Consider the following 28000-nt stretch of genomic DNA (forward strand, 5'->3'; position numbering starts at 1 on the left):
ACTAAGTAGGATCTTCTTCCTTTCCTCTTCTGCAGTTTTTCGCCATGAAGTACTCTTTAATCTCTCTCTCAAGAGCCTCGTCCCCTGTGTTAGTATATCAGATGCTGTCAAGGTTTCACTGGTAATCGTTTATTCTACATCTGTTGAAATTTTATCGTTTCAATTTTTTTCTACAATAAAATAACATGCAGTTTTGGTAATCTGCACCCTGTTGGGTTGGCTGAGAAGTTCGATTTGGGTTTTCATATTTTTTTTTCTATTCATTTATTTGTTCAAATTCGTCAGTGGAACGTATATTTGGTTGGGTTGGCTGAGAAGTTGGATTCGTTACCCGAACCAATGCTGCTTCTACTTCTTTGGAAAAGTAAGAACAAGAAAGTAAATTTTTTGATGAAATTATTCTGTTAAAACTGCGGATTATAAATTTTTGGTATCAGTTTAGGTAAAAGAGATTTATTTCCTTGTGTTTTTATGGTTTTAAAATCTTGTGTATTTTCTTCCATGACCATGCATGTTTCATTTTCTTGCTAGGCTTGTTGATTTTAGGTGCACCAATAATTGTAATGCAGGTTATCGCAGTAACACATGGCAAGGGCATTATCAAATGTATTGTTGAAGGGCATTGCAGGTTTGCCAGCAGCTCGTTCTACGTCTGTAAGAATTTGAGCTTTTTCGGCACTGCAAGTTTATTTCAATGTATAGGATGGTTTTCAATTTATTTTTGGTCTCTGCTTAGTTACTTTGTTCAGTAGTAAATATGAAAAATTGGAGGAGATTATAGGTCAAGTGAAGGAAAGTAGGGGTCGTCTCATCTTCTTGTATAATTGGTGGGAAGTGAACCATAAGGTTTTTCTCGCATTATTTATGTCTTGTTTCTGGAATCATAATGTGTTCTTGGATTTTGTATTTCTTTTTAGTTTCTACTTTGGTTCCTATTCTGAGAAACTAGTTTGCTGCTATACTCCAGCAGAAAAAATGAAGTAGAGAGTCTGCTGAAGCATTGTTGTTGGTCACTCTTATTGAGAGATTGCCAAGTAACACACATAACTAAGTCCTGGCTATAGTTTTAAAAGTTTTTCTTTTACATCCATTTCCAGTCAAATATGTTCATTAATTTTCTTTTCTGAATAATCTGATGCAATAAGACAAAAGTTCTGGCTAACACACTTAAATTCTGTTTTTCTGTGACTGTAATTTCAACTTATATATGTAATTTTCTTGAAATTCTAGATTTTATCTTGAAGCTTAGGTTAGCCTTATTCTCATCTTCTTGTTGCTCTTTTGATCCTTAATCCTCACAAATAAGTTCTTACAAAAGATGCTGAAACTGCTAATGCTGAATTTTAAATGATGGTAGGAGATGACAATGCATGTCCATGACAGATTAACCTGTGTCATTATTACATATTAGTGTCACATTTCAAATATTTGCTGCTGTTGTTTTAATGACTAAGTATTGGCGTTGACCCAATTTTCTTTCAATTGCTAATTTTCTTTCAATTGCTATAGGTACATGCATCGCTTAGTCACAATGGTTTGAGATGCGCAACTACTGTGGCCAATGATTCTGACACTCATGATGATTTTAAGCCGACTACTAAAATTGAGAATTCTGAATTTTCTTTGAATGATGTTGTTGAGCAGGTATATGTAATTTATTGTATTAATTTTGTATCTATGTACCATATCTCTTCTTGGCCAAGGATGTCCCAATCCCGCAAACTCTACATTTTTTTAACCTCCAATCTTCTTTTGTAGGATGTCGAAGACAACCCTGTAATGATTTACATGAAAGGGGTTCCTGATTTTCCTCAGTGTGGATTCAGTTCACTGGCCGTAAAAGTGTTGAAGCATTACAGTATGTTTTCTGATGTTTAGTTTGATCCATGAAATTTTGTCCTGCGCTTATGCTCAATTATTTAACTGTCTCTACGTGATTATGTGCATAGATTGATCCTGATAAGTGATAACTAAATATCAATGGTCCATGAGCTAAAGTAAATGATTTAGAAATCAAAAAGATCTAAGTTCTTGGTATATTGTTATATATCTGCTCTAAGAATGTTTGTCTACCTTCGGATTTCTTTTGTACTGAAAGCCTTTGTTTTGTTTATTTGTAGTTTTCTTTGGGCATAGGGTTTTAGGATTTATGAGCTCTGATAGAGTTAGTGCCATGCGATTCAGTTACTGATTTGAGATCTACTTTTTCTTCTTGGTTAACTGGAAGGTGGTATGTTCTATTCAGTCTGTGGGTTTTGGCTTTGTTATGGTATCTAGAATCTTCAGTTTTGTCCTGGTCGTGTTTTTGCCTTCTGGAATTCATTTGGTCTCTAGAAGAGTCTTAGCAATGGTTGGATGCCTCTGTTGACGTTTAGGTAATTGACAAGGGATAAGTATGCTTTTAGTATGAATGATGTCAGGTGAAATGAGATGCCAATGAAAGATGTTCTCCAGCCTTTTGGCATTGGAAATTGATTCAAACTCTACAATGGTTAGTTATATGGAATTGTTTTTTGGAATCTTAAATTTACTAAGAAAGGTCAATCCACTAGTCTAGCCATCTAGGTAATCTCATCCTGGTATTGTAGATCCACAGTTTGAACAACACGTGTGTTGCCAATGAAGTTTTTATTAAGTAAGATCTTTTGCTTGGTCTTTCATTGTATGGTTCTTGTGCATAGCCATGACATTATCAAACGACTGAAGGATATTTCGCAGAAAAGATAATTTTCTTCTGGGTTAGGATTCCCAATTCCAAGAAATATATTTCTGGCCTATTCTCTGAAAAATGTGACTCTTTGGAAATGTTTTTATCCTTTTGGGTTGCAGAATAGGTTGGCTTGTAGTTACAGTGCTTGAGAGTTGCCGAAATTGAATGATAAGTTGTTCACTAGGTTCTTTGATTATCTTCTAGTATTTCCGCACTCAATTATTTTTCCAGAGCAGGCTTTTTCCGACCAACAAACTAGGTGACTTTGGTAGTTTGTGTTGTTTCAAGTTGTAATCTCTTCATCTTGGTTGGATTGAACTTTTACAAGTCTAAAAGAAAAGGGAAAAGCGTTTCATTCCATTATGATGACTGATATGTCTAACTTGTCTCTAGTTCTTACAATGCTCCCTGTGCAGATGTTCCCTTAAGTGCTAGAAATATTCTGGAGAATCTTGAACTGAATACTGCAGTGAAAATGTTCAGGTAAGTTATTATTGAGTTATGACAAGTGTAATTTTTGTCTTGTAAACATCGTTCAAGTTTGTCTCTGAACTGTCTATAGAATGCCTTCAATTTTTAGTTTACAAATGCCTTCTGCCAGTACTGACCGATCCAATGCAAGAAGATCCTAATTTTGACAGTTTTTATATCTCTATTGCCCATTTTATCTTCTTGGGGTTATTTGAATGAATGTCTATCATGATTAGTCTGTGATTACCAAAGTTAATATATAATAACAAAATAGAAGGTTTAGCCATGCCTTGATTCAGTGTTTCGGTGGTGTGCTTTGTTATCCACGAATCATCATGCCCCTACACAAAAGTTTATCGTCCTTGTGAAACGGTTGCCTGATGTGCTATATGATGTTTTCCTGACATTATCATGTTGTTTTTTATTCAAAGAGAATCATTTTTTTTGCATTGACTATAGGTCTCAGGTATTGTACATGCAAGCTTAATTATTGATTTTATAGTTGTCTGCTTCATTCTTTTACTGTCACAAGGTGCTTCTAAAGGTATGGTATTCTGTTTCACATTCCATGTTCTTTCAATGCAGTCACTGGCCCACGTTTCCTCAGATTTTTATCAAGGGGGGAGTTCATTGGAGGTTCACATATAATTCTCAATATGCATCAGGTTAGTTCTTCCAACTCTCCACTCCCTCAACATGCAATGCATCATTCATTCCAATGCCATGATTTGTCTTTGTAGACTGGAGAACTCAATGAAAAACTCAAAGATATTGCGGCCAGCAAGAAGTCTGAATAATTTGTTGAATTTAATGATAGTATCGCTAGAGTTAATAGAGTTGGTATTTCGGAGCTGTGTTGTTATTCAAGATATGTTGTAGAGGCTTTCATATCTAGTTTCTTGGTTTTAAGCATGCTTACCTTGCTACTTGCTACTGCCCTAGGGCAGGGTTCATATAACCTCTGCAGATTAAAGCTAGAATTGAATTATAGCTGTTGATAGGGGAACTTAATTCTTATGAAGGGTTATGGTCGATCAAGCGGGAGCGATCATATCTAGACAAAATACAGTCCAACAGGGGTATGGAGATACAATGTCATTCACACAATGAATAGCAGCAGTTCGTATTGAATTTTCCAGGCATTCAACCAATCACCATACATGAGTTCGTATTGAATTTTCCAGGCATTCAACCGATCACCATACACGAGTTGTTTTCCCGGGGGGATTGCAGTACGGATTCAACTTCACATGTTGATCATTGCCAAAGAAGTGTACCTGCACTCCATGTGGCATCGGAAAACTTGAATATGAAGCACATAAATACTAAGCCGTGGATGAGCAATCATTTCATGTGTTCATACTGAGCATAAATATCTAAGCATGTATTCATTGGCAGAACATGTATCCGCCAAATCCTGATGTGCTCTAGTAGTTGGCTAGTTGCCTTTTACAAGGATTTTAAAGCAGGAAGCAGATTTCTGGAATTCTGCTAGAATTATCATGAGCTTTGCATAGCTCCTGCCACAAAAGAAAGAAAATTAACTTATAGAAGAAGGAAATTATTAAGCAATTTTCAGTTTCAACTGAAAACAACGATTACCCCTTCGAGCACCTCATAACTGTGGCTATCTACTTTTCTATCTCCGACTTAGCCCAACACTGACATAAAGGTTCTCCTAGTTTACTGAATTGTTGTTCTAACACAGGAACGATACTATGCCATTGTCTATTAAACCTGTCCCCGCACTAATCTCCAGCTTGAAAATCTATCCCTAAGCCTCCAATTGAAATTATTAATTACGTATTCTCTTAAACCACAATAGTCTCTAGAAATAGAAAGGTGTTTATCAATAGCACAACTCAGAATGAAAATATTGCCAAGACTCAAATAATATCAAAGTTTAGTATCAATTGTGTTTCAAGGTGCTTGAAACAGCAAAACTAATCAAAGAATAAAGAAAATTGAAGCAATTTTTTTAAAAAAAAGTGATCATGAAATTACATTCCATGACGTGGTAGTTCGATTTCTTCTTGATGCAATGACCAATCCTTCCTCCACAACCATACAGCTAGAGAGAAAATAATATGTTCCGAATCGGGATAAATGAAAGCTAAACGCAAAATGGCCTCTAAGCAGCTAAGCAGATATCACACTAATCAAATTGACAATAACACATTGTAGTTTCAAGGTGGACTTTCAAGTTACAGATTACTAAAAAATCTTCAACTTACAGTTCATAGTATTAAGTTCATTTGCAAGACAAAAAGTTCCAAATGTCATGGCAGATATCCCAAAACAATTTCAGACAGATAAAATATGTTTGATGCAGCAGTAGACTTCCATATTTACCCCAACAAAAACATCATGACACAGTTTCAACTTAGACCATAGACATTTACTTTGAAGTATTTGTCAATATCTTTTGAGGGTTTTAAAAGACATGCTAGACACCCCATGAATTTCACTTGTATCAAAATACAGAAACTACGAAGAATCGCCACGACCATCCTTCAATCTGGTATAGAATCAAAGAATAGGTCTTCACGTTAGATTGACAATCCATATTTCTCAATCGAGAGGTAAATTATGTACCAAGTTTGAAAATGAACACCATATGTCAAATTTAAGCGTATTAAATAAGAGTCACTGAGTTGAAAAAGAATAAACTGCTGTGCATGAACATATTCACAAAAAATAAAGACAATAGCAATAATAATATTTTAAATCAGGAATTTTGTTAGTTTTGAGATGGTATCAATCATCATCAATCATCAATCATCAATCATCATCATCATCAATCAATCATCAATCAATTTATTTATATATATAAAACGAAGGACCAAATATCCTTCTCCGCAATTCTCGGTTCGGCTGCTGTGTTCACCAATTGATTGCCACGTATGATTTAGATCATATTAAATAAAAATAAAAAAAATTAAAAAGCTATTGCTGCGTGAGAGATTCATCGTCTCCTATCATTGAATTTCTTCACGACGGTTCGCATTGTGATTTTCGAAACGATTCTTCAGATCAAATCGCATGCACCTATTTTTCCTCATTGTCAAAAACATAGCATGATATATGCATCTGATCGATTCTTTCTTCAACAATTTTTGGTTCATGCGTCTGCTAGATAATGGTGTTAATTCCTCTTCTCGCTCCAACCAGTCATAATCGTTCTCCTACCAACCCATCCGTTTCCTCGGCGATACCTAATGGTATATATTTTTGACATCGCAGTAGCCTTCAGACCTGCTACGTGTTATGTTATTTGTATTTGAGTCCTTTCCGGTCTTGAATTTTATTTACAATCGCCAGCTGATTTGATTATGCAAAATGGGCTCTCTACACGAGCGGTGCTTCTATGCCTTTTGTGGATTCCATGGCAAACCACGACGGACGATTTGAGAGTCAGATCCGCTCCCTTCTCTCTCAAACAAACGTTGTGAAAAATTATTCCAACCCGAAAACCCTGCTGTGCTCATCCCATTGTAAGAACTGCCAAGAAGTTCCCTCATTTAATTTATTATATATTCTTCTTGGTTAACTATGTTATGTGATTAATTATCCATCCCGGTTCTCTGTATTGATCTATAGGTGTTCAATGAGGTGTCTTTAAGCTATATCAGTTGAGTTTTCTTTGTGTTCGCAATTGGGTTTTGTTCAATTGAATAATTAATTGGCTTTATTTTTTTTGGTGGTTTGATGATCAGTGGAATTTTATCTTATTTTGTGTTTTTCTGTTAGGAAAAATAATGGTTGTTGTGGAGAGTGAGCATGTAATCATGGTCAATTCAGTAACCAACCGTGGTGGGCGATGATAAGGTTCAGCTCAAGCCCGACCACCATGTGCATGAGCTTGAGGAGTCCACAAATGGATTCACTGCTGAGAATGTGATAGGTGAAGGCAGTTATGGCTTTGTGTATCATGGTGTATTAGCATATAACTCTGACGTTGTTGACAAAAAATAGCTTAACAACAGGTGCTATTTTATGGATTTTAATAGCACTTCTCCATGAAAATGTTGCACGTTCATCGCTTTTGGATTGACAAATGATTGTCTCACCAATAGAATGATGATTGAGGTTGTTTGATTGTCAAGCATAAATGGTATGTAGTAAATTTGTAGTGTGTTTAAATGTGTTCTTATCTACATGCTAATTTGCAGGGGAATAGATGGGAGGGAATTCAAGGTAGGGGTAGAAGCCATTGGCCTGAACAACAGGTGCAATTTTTATGGATTTTAATGACACTGTTCCATGAAAAATGTAGCACGTTCACCGATTTTGAATTGACAAATGATTGTCTCACCAATTGAATGATGATTGAGATTGTTTAATTGACAAGCATAAATGGTATGTAGTGAATTGGTGGGGTGTTAAAATGTGTGCTTATCTACATGCTATTCTGCAGGGGACATGGGACTAACTGACAGGGAATTCAAAGTAGACATAGAAGCCATTGGAAGATTTCGGCATAAGAATTTAGATAGATTGCTTCCTTACTGGGCTAAAGGAGCTCACGGTACCTGTTCTTGCCTAATTTTTCATGTTTTTGTACCTGTGGTGCCGTAAACATGTTTCTGTGTTTAGAGATGTTGAACGGACACATTTAATACTCATGACTGATTATAGAATGCTTGTATATGAGTATGTAAACAATGGACACTTAAGAGTAGTGGCTTCATGGGGATGTAAGGCTTTACATCCTCCTTTCTTGGGGATTCGAATGAATATAATTCTACAGAGCACCCGAGGTATTAAGAATTATGATTTCATACGAATTAAATGGTGATAAATTGTGGTTCAAAGGTTTAATCATGCTTCTCTTTTTTGCTGAGATAGATGTTGGATGTATTCGGGAGAGATTAAAATTGAGAAAGACAACGTATGGGTAAGTCAAGTGATCCTCATAATTCTTTCAGATCTGAAAATAGTTAAATGTTATCCTTAAATGACCGTATAAATCCTCGGACTCTAGGATATCTCCTTTTTCGTATATGCTACTTAAAAAAATGCATTTGATGGAGAATCCAAACTGCAAATATTAAGTGGGAACTACCGGATTCCGGAGTTACCTAAATACAGCATGACTTTCGCAGGCCTAATTAGAGACATGCTTCAAAATCCAATTACGACTTGCTTGAGTTTGAGTGAAAACCTTAAAAGGTCAATGACTTCTTAACCTGAATGTAGCATTTGATGGTGGGAATGTTGTTACAAATATGTCCATGGCTCGAGGGGGTACTAATAATTTTGGTTTAATTACAATTATATTTGGATTGGATAGTAATTGTTCCACTTTGTCAACAAATTAAGAATGACTTACTTAATTTTTCATTTTTGTTTGCGGTTTTTTTCCCCATTAATCAAAGTGCTTTGTTTGCATTATTGCTCAAATTGCTTTGTTTCTAACCTAACCCTCATAGGTTATGTTTGTTTTATTCCTCTTGCTTTTTTATTTTGGCCTCTGTGGTAGAATTGGATTGAACATTTGGATGCTTGAGACTTTAGATTCGTCGGGGCACGACCTTGGACAGGTAAGAGATTGCAAGGAAAATCACACTGGGTGGTGCATTAGGATCCTGAAGTGACAAAAGGTGGCTTGGACATGTATAAAAGCTGGAGCAGAATTAATTTCAGTGAAAGAAGAATTTTCAAGTTGAAACATGCATGGACATTATGGTATTGTTGATTAGGAATAATTTGTTTTCGACAGGTTTAATCGTGGTTTGCAATACATGCAGTCTTAAGTCGTGGCATCTGGTGGTGTCATTTTTGTAGCCTTTATATAACTTCATTAATGGATTAGGATCTATGGATACCACTACTTACAAAAAAAACAGTCTATGGATACAACTTTATCATGATATATATCCCATGTGTTGGATTCCTGGCTTCTCAAAAAGCTTTTTAGAAGTAACATCTTTAAATCTACACTTATATACATTACATAGTTAATAATGTCATGTGAAATTTTACATTAAATTGTGGCATTTTGTATAATCTATTCTACATTAAACTGTAATACTTCATATTCAAGGGTGTAACACTTAATAATGTTGCGTATTACATGATGCCGCGCAAAGCGCGGACGTGCAACTAGTTTAATTGTCTAAAGCTGAAGCATGAACTTTTCAAAATTTCAGCCAAGCAGAATCGTATTATTTACTCATTCACAGGGTTTTTTTTTTTTTTTATTTAAACAATGTAATTTGGAAGTAGAAGCTCACAACATAATAAAGTTAACTCATACTTTTCAAAAAAAGAAGAAGAAGAGAAAAGAGCCAAAAAAAATAATACTAAGCCCAATATGTCAGTATCCAGGTCGTGGAGTGACGAACAGAATTAAAACTCTTTGGGTGAAGATTGTAACAGACCAACAACCATGATCAACTCTTATCCTTCTAAAGTTGGTTCAAATCAATATACACGGTTGTATATGATAAACATGTATATACCTTTAGTTATTTGTAGAGCTGGTAGTTGTGATTATTATTATGAAGTTATATCTGTAAAGTACATCTGCACACACATGTATATATATACACGTTGAAAGCTAATGAGAACTCAACACTTTAGTTGTTCAATCTATTAGTTTGGACTGATTCAAATGGAATCCAAATGAATAGAGAGGGGATCAATTTTGTGTTTCGATTTCTTCTGTGCTTGTTTTGGACCTTAGTGCTCGAAATCAATTGAAGAAAGCTAAGAACGGTTAAAAAATGGAAAGTCATACCTGGTATCATATCGATCATGGAGCCCAATAGATCTTCTCTTATGCTTGAAATCCAATGAAGAAATAAAATTTGAAAGCCGCACCCAATGATGGACCAAATCGATTGTCGCTCTGCTTTTAGTGAGAAAGAACATAGAGGGAGAATGGACGCACGAAAGAACACAATGACCAACCGACGAAAGAACATAAATATACGCGTGCCCGAATTGATGAAGACGAAGAGGCGTGGATGAAAGGGTGGATAAAGAGATGATTAGCCTTATTTCCATCTTATTATTTATCTACACCTCACTCTAAATAAACTCCAATTAAAATTATAAGAATTATTAATTCACCCATTTTGTTTTTTTTTAATTTTACAAATCGCACCCTCTACAACAAAAAACAAAAATAAAGTAGTTCATCCAATGCATTGTACCTATAGATCAACACGGATTAAGAGACAAAATGAAGTCAGCATTATATAAGAAGTCATATCAGTCCTAAACAAAATGAAGAATGCTAAAATGTGTAAAAATTAAATCACATAGCTGCATTTGGTTTTGGATCGGTTACAATTTCCTTTTTTCGACTAAAACGACATAGTTTTTAAGGAAACAAACAAAACATCGGGTTTCTGCTAAATCATTCTCATTAAGTCTCAATTGTGATTTCGTGAAGAATTGTCAAACAGATCTTCATTTCGACAATCGAGTTTCTACTAAACCACGTAGTTTTGGAAACTAATAAATAGGTCTACGCCACTCATTAATAGCATCACACATCATGTCTCATGTCTCAAATCCACTGTACCGTAACAAAAAAATAGAAGAAGCACTCCCTCTTTTGTTCGATTAGGTTAGGCTATTAGAGCAAATGCGCTTCTTCCCCGGCGGTTTCAGTGTCTAAATCGTCCCGTCGACATCTCCTCTAGCTAGTCCACTTTTGATGACGAGTTTAGGGAACAAACAAAACATCGGATTTTTGATAGACATAGTTTAGGGACACAAACAAAACATCAGATCTCTGCTAAATCATTCTCATTAAGCCCCAATTGCGATTTCTTGAAGAATTATTAAATGAGTCTTCATTTCAATCATTGAATTTATGCTAAACCATGTGATTTTGAGAACTAACAAATAGGTCTCTATCACATTAGCTTCATTAACAACATCACGCATTAGGTGTCAAATCCACTGTACTGTAACCGAGAATAGAAGAAGCACACCCTTTTTGTTACCCCTTTTTTGTTCGGTTAGGTTAGGCTATTAGTTTCGTTGATGACCTCAATGGGCTCACAGACCCAGACCAACACAATAAAATTGTTAGATCCACTTTTATTCATCATATGTTAGAATGCTACCACTAAATTTTATCTTAGTGATAGACTTAAAAGGTTACTAGGTAACTGTTCTTATGAATGTAAATAGAGAGCCATCATAACAAACAACCAACCAACAAAATTAGACAAGCGCAATCTTTCCTGGGATGATAGAATAGACGGTGTGAAGAACTCTTCATCTGATTTAACGACTCAAATGCCATTTAACAAATTAGATAGAAACATCTGTCAAAGCACGATAAGAAGTACAATAGATATCTACATTCTGGAGAGTGTATCAAACAAAACAAAAAAGTACAACCAAGATGCAACAAGTAGAATAGAAAAACAGATTATGTTTGTGTCCACCCCATGATGCCAAGAACATCCACACTAGACTCGCTCCTATCCATCATGACTCCTTGTTATATGGCCTGTCGTTCCTGAATTTACACCCTACAAGCGAAGCAAGGAGAATGAGTGATCTACACATAATTTATTACAATACAATAATCATTATAACATACGAGTAACAATGAGGAAAGAGGTCTCAATGTAATATATACATTTAAAGTCTAAATGTTTAGTACTTCACAAAATAAAACCAATATCCAATATCATAATAAAACAAAACAATAACCGCTCAACGAAAAATTGCTACCAATACTTAATATAACACACACAGAATGATCCAAGTAAAACGTTCTTAGTGCGCTTTAAGACATGGATATTCTCACTGCCTTGCAGAAATTAACTTTAAAAATTGGCTACTGAAGGCAATGGTCCTTGTACCACACCTTCGGGATTCAAGTTAGAGGCTCCACCTGTTTAGAATGATTGGAAAACCGAAAAACTCCAAACAACCCACCTAAGGTTGATACAATAAGTTATAGTTTCCAGCATAGTTGTCAAAGGCGCTAGGCGCGCTCAAGGCGCAAAGGTCGTCTATCGCCCGAGCGAAGAAAGGCGCAAAGTTAAAAATAAAAATAAAAATAATTCTAATAGATAGAGAAAATCTACTCTTAAAGAATCCATACAACCAATTATGAAATAAATCTATATATTATTCCCAAATATTAATTTTTCGCTGTTACATATCCATATAACTAATTATAAAATAAATCTATATATTATTCCCAAATATTAATGTACTACTTCCTTTACTTCTTGCCATTCTTCATGTATTTTCTAAGTTTTGTTGATTATAAAGTATTATTAGTGGCACATGTTTGAAGATTTCTTGAATAGAGACAAGCCTGAAAGTAAAAAAAAATAGGGAACAATAAGAACCTGCCAGATTTTTTCTTCTTTATTTCTCACTTAAGGAAAAATAAAACTACATAATACGGTGATTTATTAAAAGGAAAAAAAAAAAAAAAAAAAAAACAACTAGCCAGAGTCGTCTTCAACCTTCCGTCTCTGTGTTCTTTGGCATGCCTTCTCTCTCTCATCGATTGAATCGCACAATACCAGAAACCCAGCCAAATCAACTCTCTCTCTCATCGATTGAATCTCATGATACCAGTAAACCCAAATCTAATCGATTGAATTGCACAATACCAGAAAACCCAGCCAAATTGATGCAATACCAGAAAACCCAGCCCAATCGATGCTTCTTAAACAGACTAAAGCCCCTAAATTCATCAGGCGCTGCGCCTGTGCGTCTAGTGCCTGATGACAGGCGCTCGCCTACCACAAGGCCAGTGCCTTGCGCATGGCTCAGGCGCAGACTCTCTGCGCCTGTGCGCCTAGGCGAGCGCCTTTGACAACTATGGTTTCCAGCTGAAGGTGGAAAACTCCAACATCGTCAATGAAGATGAATAGTCAACCACCGGCAAACCCAACACGTCAAGTCAAAAGATGACTTGGAACAATAAGGTTAAAGAGACGGCATGGATTTACGAAGGATGATCATTTCTTAACCACAGTCTATAGAAGAAAATAATAACTTACCATTTCAACGAAGATGACATAAATAAACCATTAAATGTGGTTCCTACAAGCTTATTTTCTATATTAAAAAGTTTACAGCAAACTAAAATACTAAAATAGTCAAACATGCAACCATAGCTTAACTTCAATAAGCTCGATCAAGAAACAGAAGAGGTCATGAAAGGGACGCATGAAAATGAAACCTTTTAAAATTTGCATACATCCACACACCCAAGACAACAGCTAAATATCATGACTTAAATTATTCTCAAGAATCATGAACCGCCAAACAGCAAATGAAAATTTGTATCCATGTCAAAAGGAAAAGGGCACCACAAAGAATCCCTGCAAAGGAAAATGTGTTTATTTTGTTGCACACTTATTATAACAGATGAGTAGCAGTAAGGAAAAATTGGCATCCATATATAGCAAACTAAAGCTACTCCCACAGTCAAGAACAGTTATTGCAGAGAGTATGCAACTTGGCCAGCTTAATAGAAACGCCATGAAATATTTCCAACACCAAGCAAACAAACTAAACAAACCAAAAGCAACATGTGAGTTAGCTACTAAAATGAATTTTCTTTTCATTGAATTGGACGAGAAAATAAACAGCAGCAGTTTGGTGCCATACAAATACCAAAGTAACAGCTATAAGAGTCTACTTACCAAGGGAAGGCAGCTGCGATGTTCTTCACGCAGCACTTCATCTTGTACTCCTCCTTGTACTGACGGGAATGGAGACATTTGAATTTGGGTCCATCTCCAAAAACCTTTATTGAAACACAGTGTGTATTGGAGTCAATATCATATTCCGATACAATGACGCAGAATAGATCATCACCCAAAGACATAGACATAGACATAGGATAGACAGGGGTTTCATATTTCATGGGCCAGGCGTAGATGTGCTGGAAGTCATCCCAAGTATGCTCATTACTATTGTAGCGATAGGTACCAAGTACCACATGGCAGTCCTCCTCATCCTCCGCCTCGTCCTCCTCCTCCTTGATGAACCCTAAAAAGCGATCACCACCCATTGACACCGCACATTCAGAAGGAATTTCAATTTCCATATAACTTGGACCAAAGGGAATAGAAGCTTCGGGGTTAAAATACCAATTATCCATATCAATGTCATAGGAGAAGAAACCCGATGGAGTCGACATGAGAATTTTGCGATCATTGCTCAAGGCATATGCAGAAATGCAATATTCATTAACTTCATCCGGAAATGGCCGGTAAGTAACAGGAGGCTGACAGAGAAGATCCCAAGAACCCAATTTTGGGTCGAACTTCTCAAAATCACGATATACCAAGCATTTACTAATAACATAAAACTTTCCATCGACAGGACCAATAATCACAGGATAGCACTTGCCGCGATTCATGCCACTTACCTTCTTAATGGTGGACCCGCAGGAGGATGTGTCATAGACAAAAACATCCGTAGGTAGAATCACCTTAGCTTCAAATGCACGGTATCCTCCCAGAAAGTAGATGCTCGATTGAAAGGCAAAGAAGCCCATAGATATTGGGAAGTATTTCGGAATTTGGAACAAGGGATTGCGAAATTGTCTGGGTCCTCGACGACGTTGTCTACCACCAGAGCAAGAACCAAGGTCAATGACGAAAACTTCATACTTATAATCATAACATCCCTGTTGGAACTCGGAAACCAAGCAGATCTTATGGTTCCTTGAGGAGGAGGAGGAGGAGGCTGTTGAGTGTGAGATTAGACTCATGATCTAGACTCTGGACGGGAATCTACAGGGGTCTCTACACCGAGCGCTTCTCTACCACTTTCTCGCCGCTGATTCAAAACAAGACAGAAACCCTAGAACGCGTCTGTATTCTGTATCGTTCCATTTTTATCGCAATTTCTATGGATAACATGAATCCCTCGGCCTGGTTGGTGCTTTTAGGGCTGGACAGTCCACGCATGACCCATTGGGCTCAGATGTACAAACTGAGACCAACCATGTTTTTACTGGACTATACAATTGAGGCCCATTTTCTCCAATTCTAATTTTGAGTTTCTAAGCTATCATGACCAAATTTTCGTTCTCCATTTTTTTCTCCCTAATTTTTTTACCAGTTTAATCGAATTTGCTAAATATAAGGCATGTATTCAACACTATTATGCTAGTAGGGTGGGTATTCATCATAAAATAATTATATTAAACCAAAAAATTATCATATTCTTTTAGTATATATCAAAAAATCTAAAATATTTATCGAAAGATCAAAATTTAAAGTGTCCTACAATTTCTTAAATTTAAAAGAGAGAACTATAAAGAAGTCATGTTAAGAATAAATATCCCACATTGATTGAGAATGTTCAAACTGTGTGGATTTTAGGTCATTTAAGCAGCTAGGGGAATTAGTTAGGATTTCTTTTGATTTGGTCTTTCTGAAGAGCTAGTCAACTGGGGTTATCCCATGCAGTTAGGATGTTCAATTTGTTTTTCTTCTGTGTTTCGTGTAGAGGCCATGTATAGCCATGTTTGCTTTCTGAATAAAATCATCTTTCTCCATATTTTATATTCTGCAATTTATCTTTCAATTTTCATATATGATATCGAAACACCATACTGAGGCCCGATTTTGTTGGGAATACCATATTCTTCTAGACTTACCGAAGTAAGTAACGAACGGCCGCTTATTCTTTGTGACTGTTCGATTGAAAAAGGGAGAGAGAGAGGCAGAGGAACATAGGCTTCACAAGAGAAATATGAAAGTACCTTTAGCATTAAAATGCACTAGTGTATGTACGAGATGTTTTATTTAACATGAAGGTGTGTGTTGCACTTGTGGTGCAAATAGGGTTGATTCAAACACAGACAATGCGCACTGCCCATCATTAATGCACCCTGAAAATTTCCTCCCAACCATGAATTCCAAATCTCCCCTATACCTCATAAACCAACCCCTATCAAATCTCAAGATGCTCGAAAACTTAGTCATCTTCTCCACCCAATTCTAACACCCTGAGTTAACGTCTTCATTCACCTCAGGTGATTTTTTTTTTCTAAAATTTGTAATGAAATCAAGAAATACTTATTTTGGATTTAAAAAGCTTGTTAAAGAATCCCTTATATTTTAACACCCAACAACAAGAGAATACATCAACTGTCATATTCATTGAACTTAGTTACAACCTTGAGCTAGGGCACAACAGTATTTGACAAACAAAGACCCTATCTCTTAACATTAATCGGATACAAGACCAAAACATATATTATTGAAAACCCAGATAAATTATGATAATCCAAACAAAAATTACAAAACATAAAACGAAGAAAATGCATGAAAGCCCAAAATTTCAAAACATCCATGAACAGTACCATCTAGGAATCAGTTAGATATAGGACGTGTGAAAAAAAAGACCCCCAACTAATCAGCTTGAAGAAAGACTCAATTCTCAAATTTTAGGTTGCAACTGAGAGAGGCCTTGATACAGTGGGCCGAGGTCTAGTCGACTGTATTAGTCTAAGGGTAACTTTAGTCACACCCTTACATTTACTAAAGACACCCCGTCAACTGATTTTTACAAGGGATTGTCAACTTAAGTTGGGGTGTTTTCAATAAATATAGGGGTGTGACTAAAGTTACCCTTAGTTTAATTAGTCGAATTATCAATGAATAAGGTATAAGGAACAATATTATTAGACGGGCAAATCAATTCACCTTAAAACAACAACGATTAATTACTATTGCTATCAAACAAGCTCATATTTTATCTCTAACAGATGATCTTACCAGAAGATTCAGGAGAATCACTAGAGAGCCTAGCAACGACTTTTGATGGGGGAGGAATTAAAGGTTTTGCTTTCTCTCGTGCCATCTCAATGGTTTTCAGAGAGCTTGCCCAGCTTCAAAAATCGGCGGCGAATCCCCAAAACCGGTCGGCCTGACCTAATAATCGCGAGGGAAATTGGCAAAAATGACCCCCTCCAATAAAAAAAACGTAAAAATGACATGATTTTTTAAAAACAGTTAACAATGTTCGACTAGACAATATGAATGTTCGACTAGTAAATATGAATGCTCGACCAGTAAATTGAAATGCTCGACTAGTAAATATGAACGTTCGACCAGTAAATTGAAATGCTCGACCAGTAAATATGAATGATCGACCAGTCAATATGAATGCTCGACCAATAAATTGAAATGCTCGACCAGTCAATATGAATGCTCGACCCCCATAACAATAAATCTCTACCAGAAAAACCCTAAACTTGACCACAGACCCTCAAAATGCCCGATGAAAGGCTCAAAGACTCGACTACGTCGAAAATTTCCTTTTTAACTGTGCGAACTTATTTACCAAATGAGCAAAGGCATGCAGTAACATCCAATCCAGCAAAATGGGCAAGTAAACGCAAACAAATTATCCACAATCATTTTTGAATCAGTGGTAAACTTACCTTGGAGTATTCAGAACTGTTGATGTAATGCAAACCGTTGTAGTTGTTGAGGAGAATCAATGAAACTGTGTTTGAAAGAGTAAAGGGATTTGGGGAAGCAATTTCGAAGAAGGGAGGGGAGGAAAGTAAGGGTTATTTTGATCCTTATCAGTATAAATTAGATCATTTCACATTTTTTTACAAACCAAGTCATTTTTACGTTTTTGTTATTGGAGGGGGTCATTTTTACCAATTTCCCTAATTGCGATAGACGTGTCTGAATCCCAGGACAGGTGTTAATCATTTGGGTCTCATTTACAAGCCATAAAAATGGAGCATGCACTATACACATTCACAAAATACACACAAAACTATCCAAGCAAATATATCAAAATACCAAACAGAAGCTACAAGGACCATAGCTATGGCGTCTCACGACAAAAGCTACAAGGATGAAGACCAAGTCTACAGGGCTGGTCAAGCCCAAGGGCGCACCGAGGTTCAATTCCTCTCATAACATTCTTTCTTCTATTATTATTCAACTTATGTCTAGTTTTATTTTATATATTAAGTGAGCATATGGTTTGGGCCTTAATGCAGGAGAAAACAGGCCAGATGACGGAGCCCATGAAGGAGAAGGCTCGGGAAGTGAAGGACAAGACATACGAGATGACCCAGAGGGCGAAGGAGAAGGCAGGAGAAACAACGGAAGCGGCCAAGCAGAAGGCCGAAGAGGCCGCCCAAAAGGCCCGAGCTACGACTGAGCAAAGTAAAGACAAGACTGGAGGAATACTGCAACGGACAGGAGAGAGTGAAGAACATGGCAATGGGAGCCAGAGAAGCAGTGAAACGCACTTTCGGGATGGAAAATCCAGATGAATATTATGAAAAACACCACCAGACCACCACTCCTAGTGATACTACTAGACTAAGAGATGGTTAGTACTTACTCTGGGCGAGGATTGTAATTTGCGAGGTTCAATTTGCTTTTCTTATTAATCCTTAAATAAAGCTACAGTCCTTCCTTGCGTATATTCCCCTTTTGCTTTGATTTTCGACTCCTGCGTATATTGTGCCTCCAATTAACCAAGGCACAGCACGACACGTTCGGCTCTTTATGCTAGCTGGTCCGGAGCTTGTTCCTTTGACTAATGTTGGCGATATCACTAGATGGCTGAATGATTGATCAACTGAGTCGACCAAGTGCTTCATCATCCGTTACTACTTTTTCATCTTGATCAGATTCCGTAGCCTCGTCAGATATGTCTTCATCGCTGTCATCCTTGTCCTCATATATTCCTGGTTCTACTGCCAACATGATCTTCAAAGGAATCATCATCAATCTGCAAATAGAATCTGTAGACGTGAGTTGTGTATATTGTATCCAACTGTAATTAGTCTGTAATTAGTCAAGTGTTACGGCACAAATTAGTCAAGTATTACGGCTGTAATTAGTCAAGTGTTATGGCACAAATTAGTCAAGTATTACGGCTGTAATTAGTCAATTGTTACGGCACAAATTAGTCAAGTATTACGGCTGTAATTAGTCAAGTGTTACGGCACAAATTAGTCAAGTATTACGGCTGTAATTAGTCAAGTGTTATGGCACAATTTAAGGAGTAAATTTAGTCTATGTCCAGCTGGTAAGTGGTTGATTAGGTCTGTATAACACTATATATACGTGAGTCAATGAATGAAAAAAATACTTTTGTCCACTATCTGACACTATCTGACATGGTATCGGAGCAGTACGATCGAAAACCATAAAATTTCCTGCTGTCTCTTAAAACTTCTTCTCTACAACTTTGGTTGTCTACTACTTCACGTAAAACTGCTTCTTAACTAATTCTTTTCCTTCACATAAACTTGCACTGTCTTGTCTTCCACTGCTTATTGTTCTCAACTTCCGCTGCTACCTGCTACCTACTACCTACCACCTCTAGATACTTCATCATGTCTGGTAATACAACTGACAACTTCAAGATCTCTCATGAGAAATTAACTGGGAGATCCAATTATGATTCTTGGTCCCGTGCTGCTCGTATGTCCATTGCTAGCAAGAAAAAACTTGGCTATATAACTGGAACAAAGAAGGCTCCTGCTACAACTGATGCTATAGCTTTTGAAACTTGGGAAGAAGAAAACTGTACGGTTCAAACATGACTTCTTAATGCCATGGAAAATCATGTCCGAGCCCTCTTTGATCGTCTCCCTACTGCTGGCGCTATTTGGAGTGCTGTAGAGAAGACTTATTCTGTAGATGACTTGATTGGTAAGAAACAAGGGAGTCGAGCTTCTCTTGTGACCACCACAACAACTGATGATGACACTGAACTTGAGAAAAAGGACATGTCAGGTAACTTTAGTTTTGCTCTATGTACTTCTGTACCTGCTTGTAATAATGCATGGATAGTTGATACTGGAGCGACTGATCATATGACTAATGACTCTAGAAAATTTACTACCTTCACTAAAAATCACTCCAAGTTTTTTGTCACCACAGCCAATGGCCAAACTGCTCCTGTCACTGGTACAGGAACCATCCAACTTACCCCTACCATTGTCTTATCTAATGTGCTTCTTGTTCCATCTTTAGACCGTGATTTGTTATCTGTGTCTAAACTTATGACTGCCTATTCTTGTCATTTTTTTCCAAAACATTGTATTTTTCAGGATCTTTACACTCAGGAGGAGATTGGGCGTGGTTCTAAGAGAGGGGACTTATGGTACTTCAGTGGCATTGGTTCTGATGTTGTGGCAAATCACACTAGTACCCACCTGTTGAGGAATGAAAAGTTGATTCGTTTATGGCATCAACGTTTAGGACATCCATCTTTAGGCTATCTAAAACATTTGTTTCCTTCATTATTTAAATCTGACGTGTTTCGTAACTTCAATTGTTGTGAGACCTGTGTTTTTGCTAAAAGTCACCGCAATATTTTTCCCTTAAGTGATTCTGCATCGATAAAACCTTTTGCTTTGATTCATTCTGATGTCTGGGGTCCATCCCAAAATCCTACCTCTGGTGGTATGCGATGGTTCATTTCATTTATTGATGATTGCTCTCGTACTACATGGATTTATTTGTTTAAAAACAAGAGTGACGTCCCTCGTATTGTTAAACAATTTTGTACTATGGTTCAAACTCAGTTTGATACACCTGTTAGGGTTCTTCGCTCAGACAATGGAAGGGAATATGTCAATGAAACTCTTACCACCTTTTTTCAGTCACGTGGAATACTTCACCAGACTTCTTGTCCCTATACTCCACAACAAAACGGTGTGGCTGAGAGACGCAATCGTCAACTTTTGGAGGTTACCCGAGCTCTACTAATAGATAAACATGTTCCAAAATACCTATGGGGGGATGCCTTATTATCTGCCATGTATGTCATCAACAGGGTACCTTCTCGCATCCTTCAATACAAAACTCCACTACAAGTCCTTACTACTCATATGACAATTGCGCCTCCCATTCCTAATCTTCCTCCCAAAGTTTTTGGTTGTGTGGCTTATGTTCATGTTCACCCTCATCAAAGGAGTAAACTTGATCCCTGTGCCATTAAGTGTGTCTTTGTGGGGTACGCTCCTTACAAAAAGGGCTATCGGTGTTATCATCCTCCCACTCAAAAGTTCTATGTAACTATGGATGTTACCTTCAATGAAGATTTGTCCTATTTTTTCCCAAATGCCTATTCTCCTCAGGGGGAGAGTATGAATATGGATATGGATGATAATAGTCATTGGGATCCACTTACAGTCACTCCACCAGAAACTTCCACTCCTCCACCAGATATTCCACCTCCACCATCGACTACTCTTGATGCTGTACCTGAACCGACTACCCATACTTTACCCAGAAATACCACTTCAGCTACTGTGCCCGACTGTCAAGGAACTAGTGATTGGATGCCAACATCTGAAATCAGTCCTGAAACTACCGAGAAACCACAAGAAGACCACGTCCAGAGTCCAAATGAGGTAATTTCTGAAATAAATGATGTTTTATCTAATTCTTCCAATATGCCTGAATTTGAGTCTACTATCCCAGCATATCAGTTACCTGCTCGGACAAACCGAGGCAAGTCAAAACTTCAATATTCTGCCGACTTGAATGCTAAAGCCAAATATCCTATAGGCAATCATGTGTCAACCCATAGAGTACCCAAGTCATATGAGTCGTTTTTATATCAAATATCTACTGTATCTATTCCAAGACAGGTAAAAGAAGCATTAGCAGACACTAAGTGGACTGAAGCTATGGCTGAAGAAATGAGAGCATTACAAAAGAATGATACTTGGGACATAGTTCAGTTACCTCCGGGGAAGAAAACTATTGGGTGTAGATGGATTTTTACTATCAAATATAATGCTGATGGATCGATAGAAAGATACAAAGCAAGACTGGTGGCCAAAGGTTACAATCAGAGATTTGGGGTGGATTATAATGAGACTTTTGCACCGGTAGCAAAGATCAACACTGTAAGAGTATTGTTATCTGTAGCCGCAAATAATGATTGGCCTTTGTTACAATATGACGTAAAGAATGCCTTTTTACATGGTCAGTTAAAGGAAGATGTATACATGGATCTACCACCTGGAGTTTCAGAACAACCTAAAATGGTGTGCAAGTTAAAGAGAGCGTTATATGGCTTAAAACAGTCTCCCCGAGCTTGGTTTGGTAAATTTGCTTTGTCAATGAAAAAGTTTGGATACAGACAAAGTAACTCAGACCATACCTTATTTCTGAAGCACAAGAAAGACAAGGTAACTGCTTTAATTATTTATGTGGATGATATGATATTGACAGGGAATGATAGTGTTGAGATAGAAAATTTAAAAAAACTTATGTCAAATGAATTTGAGATGAAAGAACTTGGAGAATTGAAGTACTTTCTTGGCATAGAGGTGATACGGTCAAATCAAGGAATATTTCTTTCCCAGAGAAAATATATCCTAGACTTATTGACTGATACAGGGATGCTTGCTTGCAAACCAGTTGACACACCAATTGAACAAAATCATAAGCTACATGAAGACCTGGGAGAGGTTCCTACCAACAAGGAGAGGTATCAACGTCTAGTAGGCAGATTAATTTATCTATCTCATACTAGACCTGATATTGCTTATGCTGTTAGTGTGGTAAGTCAATTCATGCATACACCTAGTGAGAGACATATGGATGCAGTCATTCGAATTCTTCGATACTTGAAGAGTGCACCTGGAAAAGGTGTCATGTTCACAAAGAATGGTCACTTAGATGTTGAGGGTTATACTGATGCTGATTGGGCAGGTGATAATACAAATAGACGTTCTACTTCAGGTTACTTCACTTTTGTTGGAGGTAACCTTGTTACGTGGAGAAGTAAGAAACAAAAGGTTGTCTCTCGATCAAGTGCAGAGGCTGAGTATAGAGCAATGTCCTATGGAATATGTGAATTATTGTGGATTAAATATTTGTTGAGAGATCTCGGGTATAAGCCGAGTTCTGCTATGTCCTTGTACTGTGACAATAAGGCTGCGATTGTTATTGCACATAACCCGGTACAACATGACCGCACCAAACATGTGGAGGTAGATAGGAACTTTATCAAAGAAAAACTAGAAGCACAGATTATTGATGTACCATTTGTGAAGTCTGAAGATCAGTTAGCTGATGTCTTGACAAAGGCGGTTTCTAGTGTTGTGTTTTCTAACTCACTTGACAAGTTGGGCATGGTAGATCTTTACGCACCAACTTGAGGGGGAGTGTAGACGTGAGTTGTGTATATTGTATCCAGCTGTAATTAGTCTGTAATTAGTCAAGTGTTACGGCACAAATTAGTCAAGTATTACGGCTGTAATTAGTCAAGTGTTACGGCACAAATTAGTCAAGTATTACGGCTGTAATTAGTCAAGTATTACGGCTGTAATTAGTCAAGTGTTATGGCACAATTTAAGGAGTAAATTTAGTCTATGTCCAGCTGGTAAGTGGTTGATTAGGTCTGTATAACACTATATATACGTGAGTCAATGAATGAAAAAAATACTTTTGTCCACTATCTGACACTATCTGACAGAATCCCTACATGATTATTGATCCCGAACATTATTAGTGCTGAAACTAACAATCTGGAAATAACCCATCTTTCCATAAAGAGAGTCCCAAGGCTCCAAGCAACTTGATAGTTGAATGGCTGATTTGAATGTTGAGATTCTGGATTCACTAAGCTGCATAAGCAATACACAACTTTTAGAGAATGCAAAACAACTTCTTTTAGATTTAATACTAAAAGAGGTCTAATTGGCCCTTCCATTTTCGAAGTTAAAAAAAGAGGGCTTTGTCATAGATTCTTTCAAAGTGGAATACCTGATATAAAGAATGAAGGGCTAGCAAAGAAGATTCATGAGACATTATTCCACTTGCATGTTGAAGAAGTAGACTTCTTAGCCATGGAAGATCACATGCCAACACTGCACCCCTGCACAAACATGCTAATTATCAAACTCATTATTCGAGTAAACTTGCTTATTCAACCATCTTCAACTGTTGAACTAGACTCCAACGATGCTCTTTGGTTGAAGCAGGGCATATTCATCGAAGTAATTGATTCAAAGAACTCTCAAAAGATCAACTAGTTTTTTTTTTTCTTTCACATTAGTATGTCTTCCAACCAGACATTAGTACTACTGGTTTTATCAATTAGAACATTACTTGTATGTTACTCTCAATTGCACCTCATACTGAGGTCCGATTTTGTTGAGAATACCATATTCTTCTAGACTTACCAAAGTAAGTAACGAACGGCCGCTTATTCTTTGTGTGTGTTCGATTGAAAATCATGGGCCTTTTGTGCCAAAGACCCATATAACACAACTATGACCAATTAATAGTTAGTTTCGAAAATAGGCCCATTAAAAAGTTCATGGACTTGATAAAAAGTTCACTCACATTATATCGGCCCATTATGTCCGATTGTGGGAAAAGCAAAAATTTGTAAGCCCAAGTTTATGCGTTGAGCGTGGACATTTCTTTGTGTGTTTGTTCGATTGAAAACCATGAGTCTTTTGTGCCAAAGGCCCATATAACACAGTTAGGATAAATTAATAGTTGCAAAATAGGCCCATTGAAAAGTTTATGGACTTGATAAAAAAGTTCACTCACATAATATCGACACATTAATGTCCGATTGTGTGCAAAGCAAAAATTTGAGTCAAAAATTTGTAAGCCCACGTTTATGTGTTACACTATTCCACTGAAAGCCCAAAAGCCCACTAAGTAGGGTCTTCTACCATTCCTCCTCTGTAGCTTGTCGGATACAACGAAAATATGAATGGAAAAGTGAGTGGTTGAGAAGATTTTTACTAGTGGATTCTCAATTACAACTTAAATATTTTATGATGCTACTGTTCCTATAGATTAGAGATTGATTTTCTTATATTTTCCAACTATGTAGGATTATTACAATTTATAAAGTGCTGATAAACTAGAACCTTCTTACCTAATTATTTCTAATAACCAAATAAGAGAGAAGAAATGACATCTCAGAGATCTTAGACATATTAACAACAACTTCTAGAGAGAATGACTTTTAGATTATTCTTCAAAAATATATCCTATGAAAATTGCAAATTAACTTTCAACATAGCTTTCCCCCTGTAGTATTCTTTAATCTCTCTCTCAAGAGCCTCGTCACCTGAGTTAGTATATCAGATACTGTCAAGGTTTCACTGGTAATCGTTTATTCTACATCTGTTGAAATTTTATCGTTTCAATTTTCGTGTATAATAAAATAACACGCAGTTTGGTAATCTGTACCCTGTTGGGTTGGCTGAGAAGTTCGATTTGGGTTTTCATATTTTGATGTTTTTCTATTCATTTATTTGTTCAAATTCGTTAGTCGAACGTGTATTTGGTTGGGTTGGCTGAGAAGTTGGATTCGTTACCCGAACCAATCCCGCTTCTACTTCTTTGGAAGTAAGAACAAGAAAGCAAACTTTTTGATGAAATTATTCTGTTTTAACTGCGGATTATATATGTTTGGTATGAGTTTAGGTAAAAGAGATTTATGTCCTTGTGTTTTTATGGTTTTAAAATCTTGTGTATTTTCTTCCATGACCATGCCTGTTTCATTTTCTTGCTATGCTTGTTGAAGGGCATTGCAGGTTTTCCAGCAGCCCGTTCTACATCTGTAAGAATTTGAGCTCTTTCGGCACTGCCAGTTTACTTCTATGATGGTTTTCCATTTATTTTTGTTCTCTACTTGGAGGAGATTATTGGCGTTGTTATGGTATCTAGAATCTTAAGTTCTGTCCTGGTGGTGATTTTGCCTTCTGGAATTCATTTGGTCTCCAGAAGAGTCTTAGCAATGGTTGGATGCCTCTGTTGACTTTTAGGTAATTGACAGGGGATAAATATGCTTTTATTATGAATGATGTCTGGTGCAATGAGATGCCTATGAAGATGTTCTCCTGCCTTTTGTCCTCTTGGGTTGCAGAATAGGTTGGCTTGTAGTTACAGTGCTTGAGAGTTGCTGAAATTGAATGATAAGTTGTTCACTAGGTTCTTCAATTATCTTCCAGAGTTCTAGTATTTCCGCACTCAATTATTTTTCCCAGAGCAGGCTTTTTTCAACCAACAAACTAGGTGGCTTTGGTGGTCAGTGTTGTTTCAAGTTGTAAACCCTTCATCTTGGTTGGATTGAACTTCTACAAGTCTAATAAAAGACAAGGGAAGAAAAAGTGTTTCATTCCATTGTGATGACTGATATAGTGATATGTCTAACTTGTCTCCACTTCTTACAACACTCCCTGTGCAGCTGTTCCCTTAAGTGCTAGAAATATTCTGGAGAATCCTGAACTGAAAACTGCAGTGAAAACCTTCAGGTAATTTATTATTGAGTTATGACAAGTGTGATTTTTGTTTTGTAAACATCGTTCAAGTTTTTCTCTGAAATGTCTATAGAAATGCCTTCAATTTTCATTTTACAAATTCCTTCTGCCGGTACTGAACGATCCAATGCAAGAGGTTTAGCCGTTCCTTGATTCGTTGTTTCGGTGGCGTGCTTTGTTATCCACGAATCATCATCCCTCTATACAAAAGTTTTTCTTCCTTATGAAACATTTGCCTGGTGCTCTATGATGTTTTGATAACATTATCATGTTGTTTTTTCATTCAAACATAATCTTTTTTTGCGTCAACTATAGGTCTCAGATATTTTACATTGAAGTTTTGTACATCCAAGCTTAATATTGATTTTATAGTTGTCTGCGTCATTCTTTTATTGTCACAAGGTGCTTCTAAAGGTGTCGTATTCTGTTTCACATTCCATTTTCTTTCTATGCAGTCACTGGCCTACGTTTCCTCAGATTTTTATTGAGGGGGAGTTCATTGGAGGTTCAAATATAATTCTCAGTATGCATCAGGTCAATTCTTCCTACTCTTCACTCCCTCAACATGAAGTGCATCATTCATTCTAATGCCATGATTTGTCTCTGCAGATCGGAGAACTGAAAGAAAAGCTCAAAGATATTGCAGCCAGCCAGAAGTCTGAATAATTTGCTGAATTTAATGATAGTACTTCTAGTTAATAGAGTTAGTATTTCGTAGCTCTGTTGTTAATTAAGATATGCTGTAGGGGCTTTCGTATCTAGTTTCTTGGTTTTAAGATGCTCACCTTGCTTCTTGCTACTGCCCCAAGGCAGGGATTAGATAACCTCTCTGGTAAGAGGGTTTTCGCTTTTTCCCTGTTGAAAACAGATTAAAGCTAGAACTGAATCATAGCTGTTGACAGGGGAACTTAATTCTTATGAAGGGTTATGAAACTGTATTCTTATATTTAATATAAATGAAATTGAAATGATAGGATTGAAAGGTAGCTTCTTTAGATAGCTTATTGATGTTTTGCCTTTGAGAGCAGGGTTCCATATTGCAAAGCAAATGACAAACTAAATTAGCCATAAAACCCATAAATAGGGAAAAAGAAAAACATTTTGCACCATAATAGAAGGCTAATAATAAGAAGAGTGGTTCTTGAAAGCCAAGCGGGACCCATCGTACCATACTTGACAAAACACAGTTCTCAAGCCACGAGGGGTTCAATTGTTCCCTTCCCATTGGTTTTTAAAAATGACCAAATAATACACTACGGATAGGAGAATAGACTAACATCACACAATGAATGAATGAATAGCAGCAGTTCGTATTGAATTTTCCAGGCATTCAACCGATCACCATACACGAAGGTCAATGACAAAAACTTCTTATGTATAATCAAAACATCCCCGTTGGAACTCGGAAACCAAGCAGATCTTATGGTTCCTTGAAGAGGAGGAGGAGGAGGCTGTTGAGTGTGAGATTAGACTCATGATCTAGACTCTGGAGGGGAATCGGAAAACTTGATTATGAAGCGCATAAATACTAAGCTGTGGATGAGCAATCATTTCCCGGTGTTCAT

The 28000-nt window shown here is 36.9% G+C and overlaps 2 protein-coding genes across 8 annotated transcripts; one reads left to right on the plus strand and one right to left on the minus strand.

Moving 5' to 3' along the window:
* Nucleotides 1-3: 3 nt before the first annotated feature.
* LOC120010751 (monothiol glutaredoxin-S15, mitochondrial-like) lies at nt 4-27804 on the plus strand. 3 transcript variants are annotated; one of them, XM_038861580.1, is made up of 8 exons: nt 55-121; nt 286-364; nt 570-654; nt 1510-1644; nt 1759-1858; nt 3127-3193; nt 3767-3846; nt 4204-5157. In XM_038861580.1, the coding sequence occupies exons 3-8, from the start codon at nt 586-588 to the stop codon at nt 4293-4295; spliced, it is 543 nt and encodes a 180-aa protein (XP_038717508.1). In that variant the 5' UTR covers nt 55-121; nt 286-364; nt 570-585; the 3' UTR covers nt 4296-5157. The 3 variants fall into 3 exon arrangements, with proteins under 3 accessions (XP_038717509.1, XP_038717507.1, XP_038717508.1); XM_038861581.1 differs by lacking the exons at nt 286-364; nt 3127-3193; nt 3767-3846; nt 4204-5157 and adding exons at nt 26363-26429; nt 26891-26969; nt 27045-27804 and having other exon boundaries at nt 4-121; XM_038861579.1 differs by lacking the exon at nt 286-364 and having other exon boundaries at nt 4-121.
* Nucleotides 11409-27999, minus strand: LOC120010747. 5 transcript variants are annotated; one of them, XM_038861575.1, is made up of 3 exons: nt 27811-27999; nt 13825-14799; nt 13300-13500 (listed from the first exon to the last, which is right to left on the minus strand). In XM_038861575.1, the coding sequence occupies exons 1-3, from the start codon at nt 27909-27911 to the stop codon at nt 13431-13433; spliced, it is 1146 nt and encodes a 381-aa protein (XP_038717503.1). In that variant the 5' UTR covers nt 27912-27999; the 3' UTR covers nt 13300-13430. The 5 variants fall into 5 exon arrangements, with proteins under 5 accessions (XP_038717504.1, XP_038717506.1, XP_038717505.1 ...); XM_038861576.1 differs by lacking the exons at nt 13300-13500; nt 27811-27999 and adding an exon at nt 11409-11666 and having other exon boundaries at nt 13825-15023; XM_038861578.1 differs by lacking the exons at nt 13300-13500; nt 27811-27999 and adding an exon at nt 11409-11679 and having other exon boundaries at nt 13825-15023.
* Between the last annotated feature and the right edge of the window lies 1 nt (nt 28000).

Source organism: Tripterygium wilfordii, chromosome 12 (assembly GCF_013401445.1).
Source record: "Tripterygium wilfordii isolate XIE 37 chromosome 12, ASM1340144v1, whole genome shotgun sequence".
NCBI lineage: Eukaryota > Viridiplantae > Streptophyta > Magnoliopsida > Celastrales > Celastraceae > Tripterygium > Tripterygium wilfordii.

Coding starts and splice junctions, on each gene's coding strand:
- LOC120010751 (XM_038861579.1), top strand. CDS start 586: ATGGCAAGGGCATTATCAAATGTATTGTTGAAGGGCATTGCAGGTTTG. Junction 655..1,509: donor CAGCAGCTCGTTCTACGTCT/GTAAGAATTTGA, acceptor CAATTGCTATAG/GTACATGCATCGCTTAGTCA. Junction 3,194..3,766: donor ACTGCAGTGAAAATGTTCAG/GTAAGTTATTAT, acceptor CTTTCAATGCAG/TCACTGGCCCACGTTTCCTC.
- LOC120010747 (XM_038861574.1), bottom strand. CDS start 14,900: ATGAGTCTAATCTCACACTCAACAGCCTCCTCCTCCTCCTCCTCAAGG. Junction 13,501..13,824: donor ATCGCAGCTGCCTTCCCTTG/GTAAGTAGACTC, acceptor TTTCCTTTGCAG/GGATTCTTTGTGGTGCCCTT.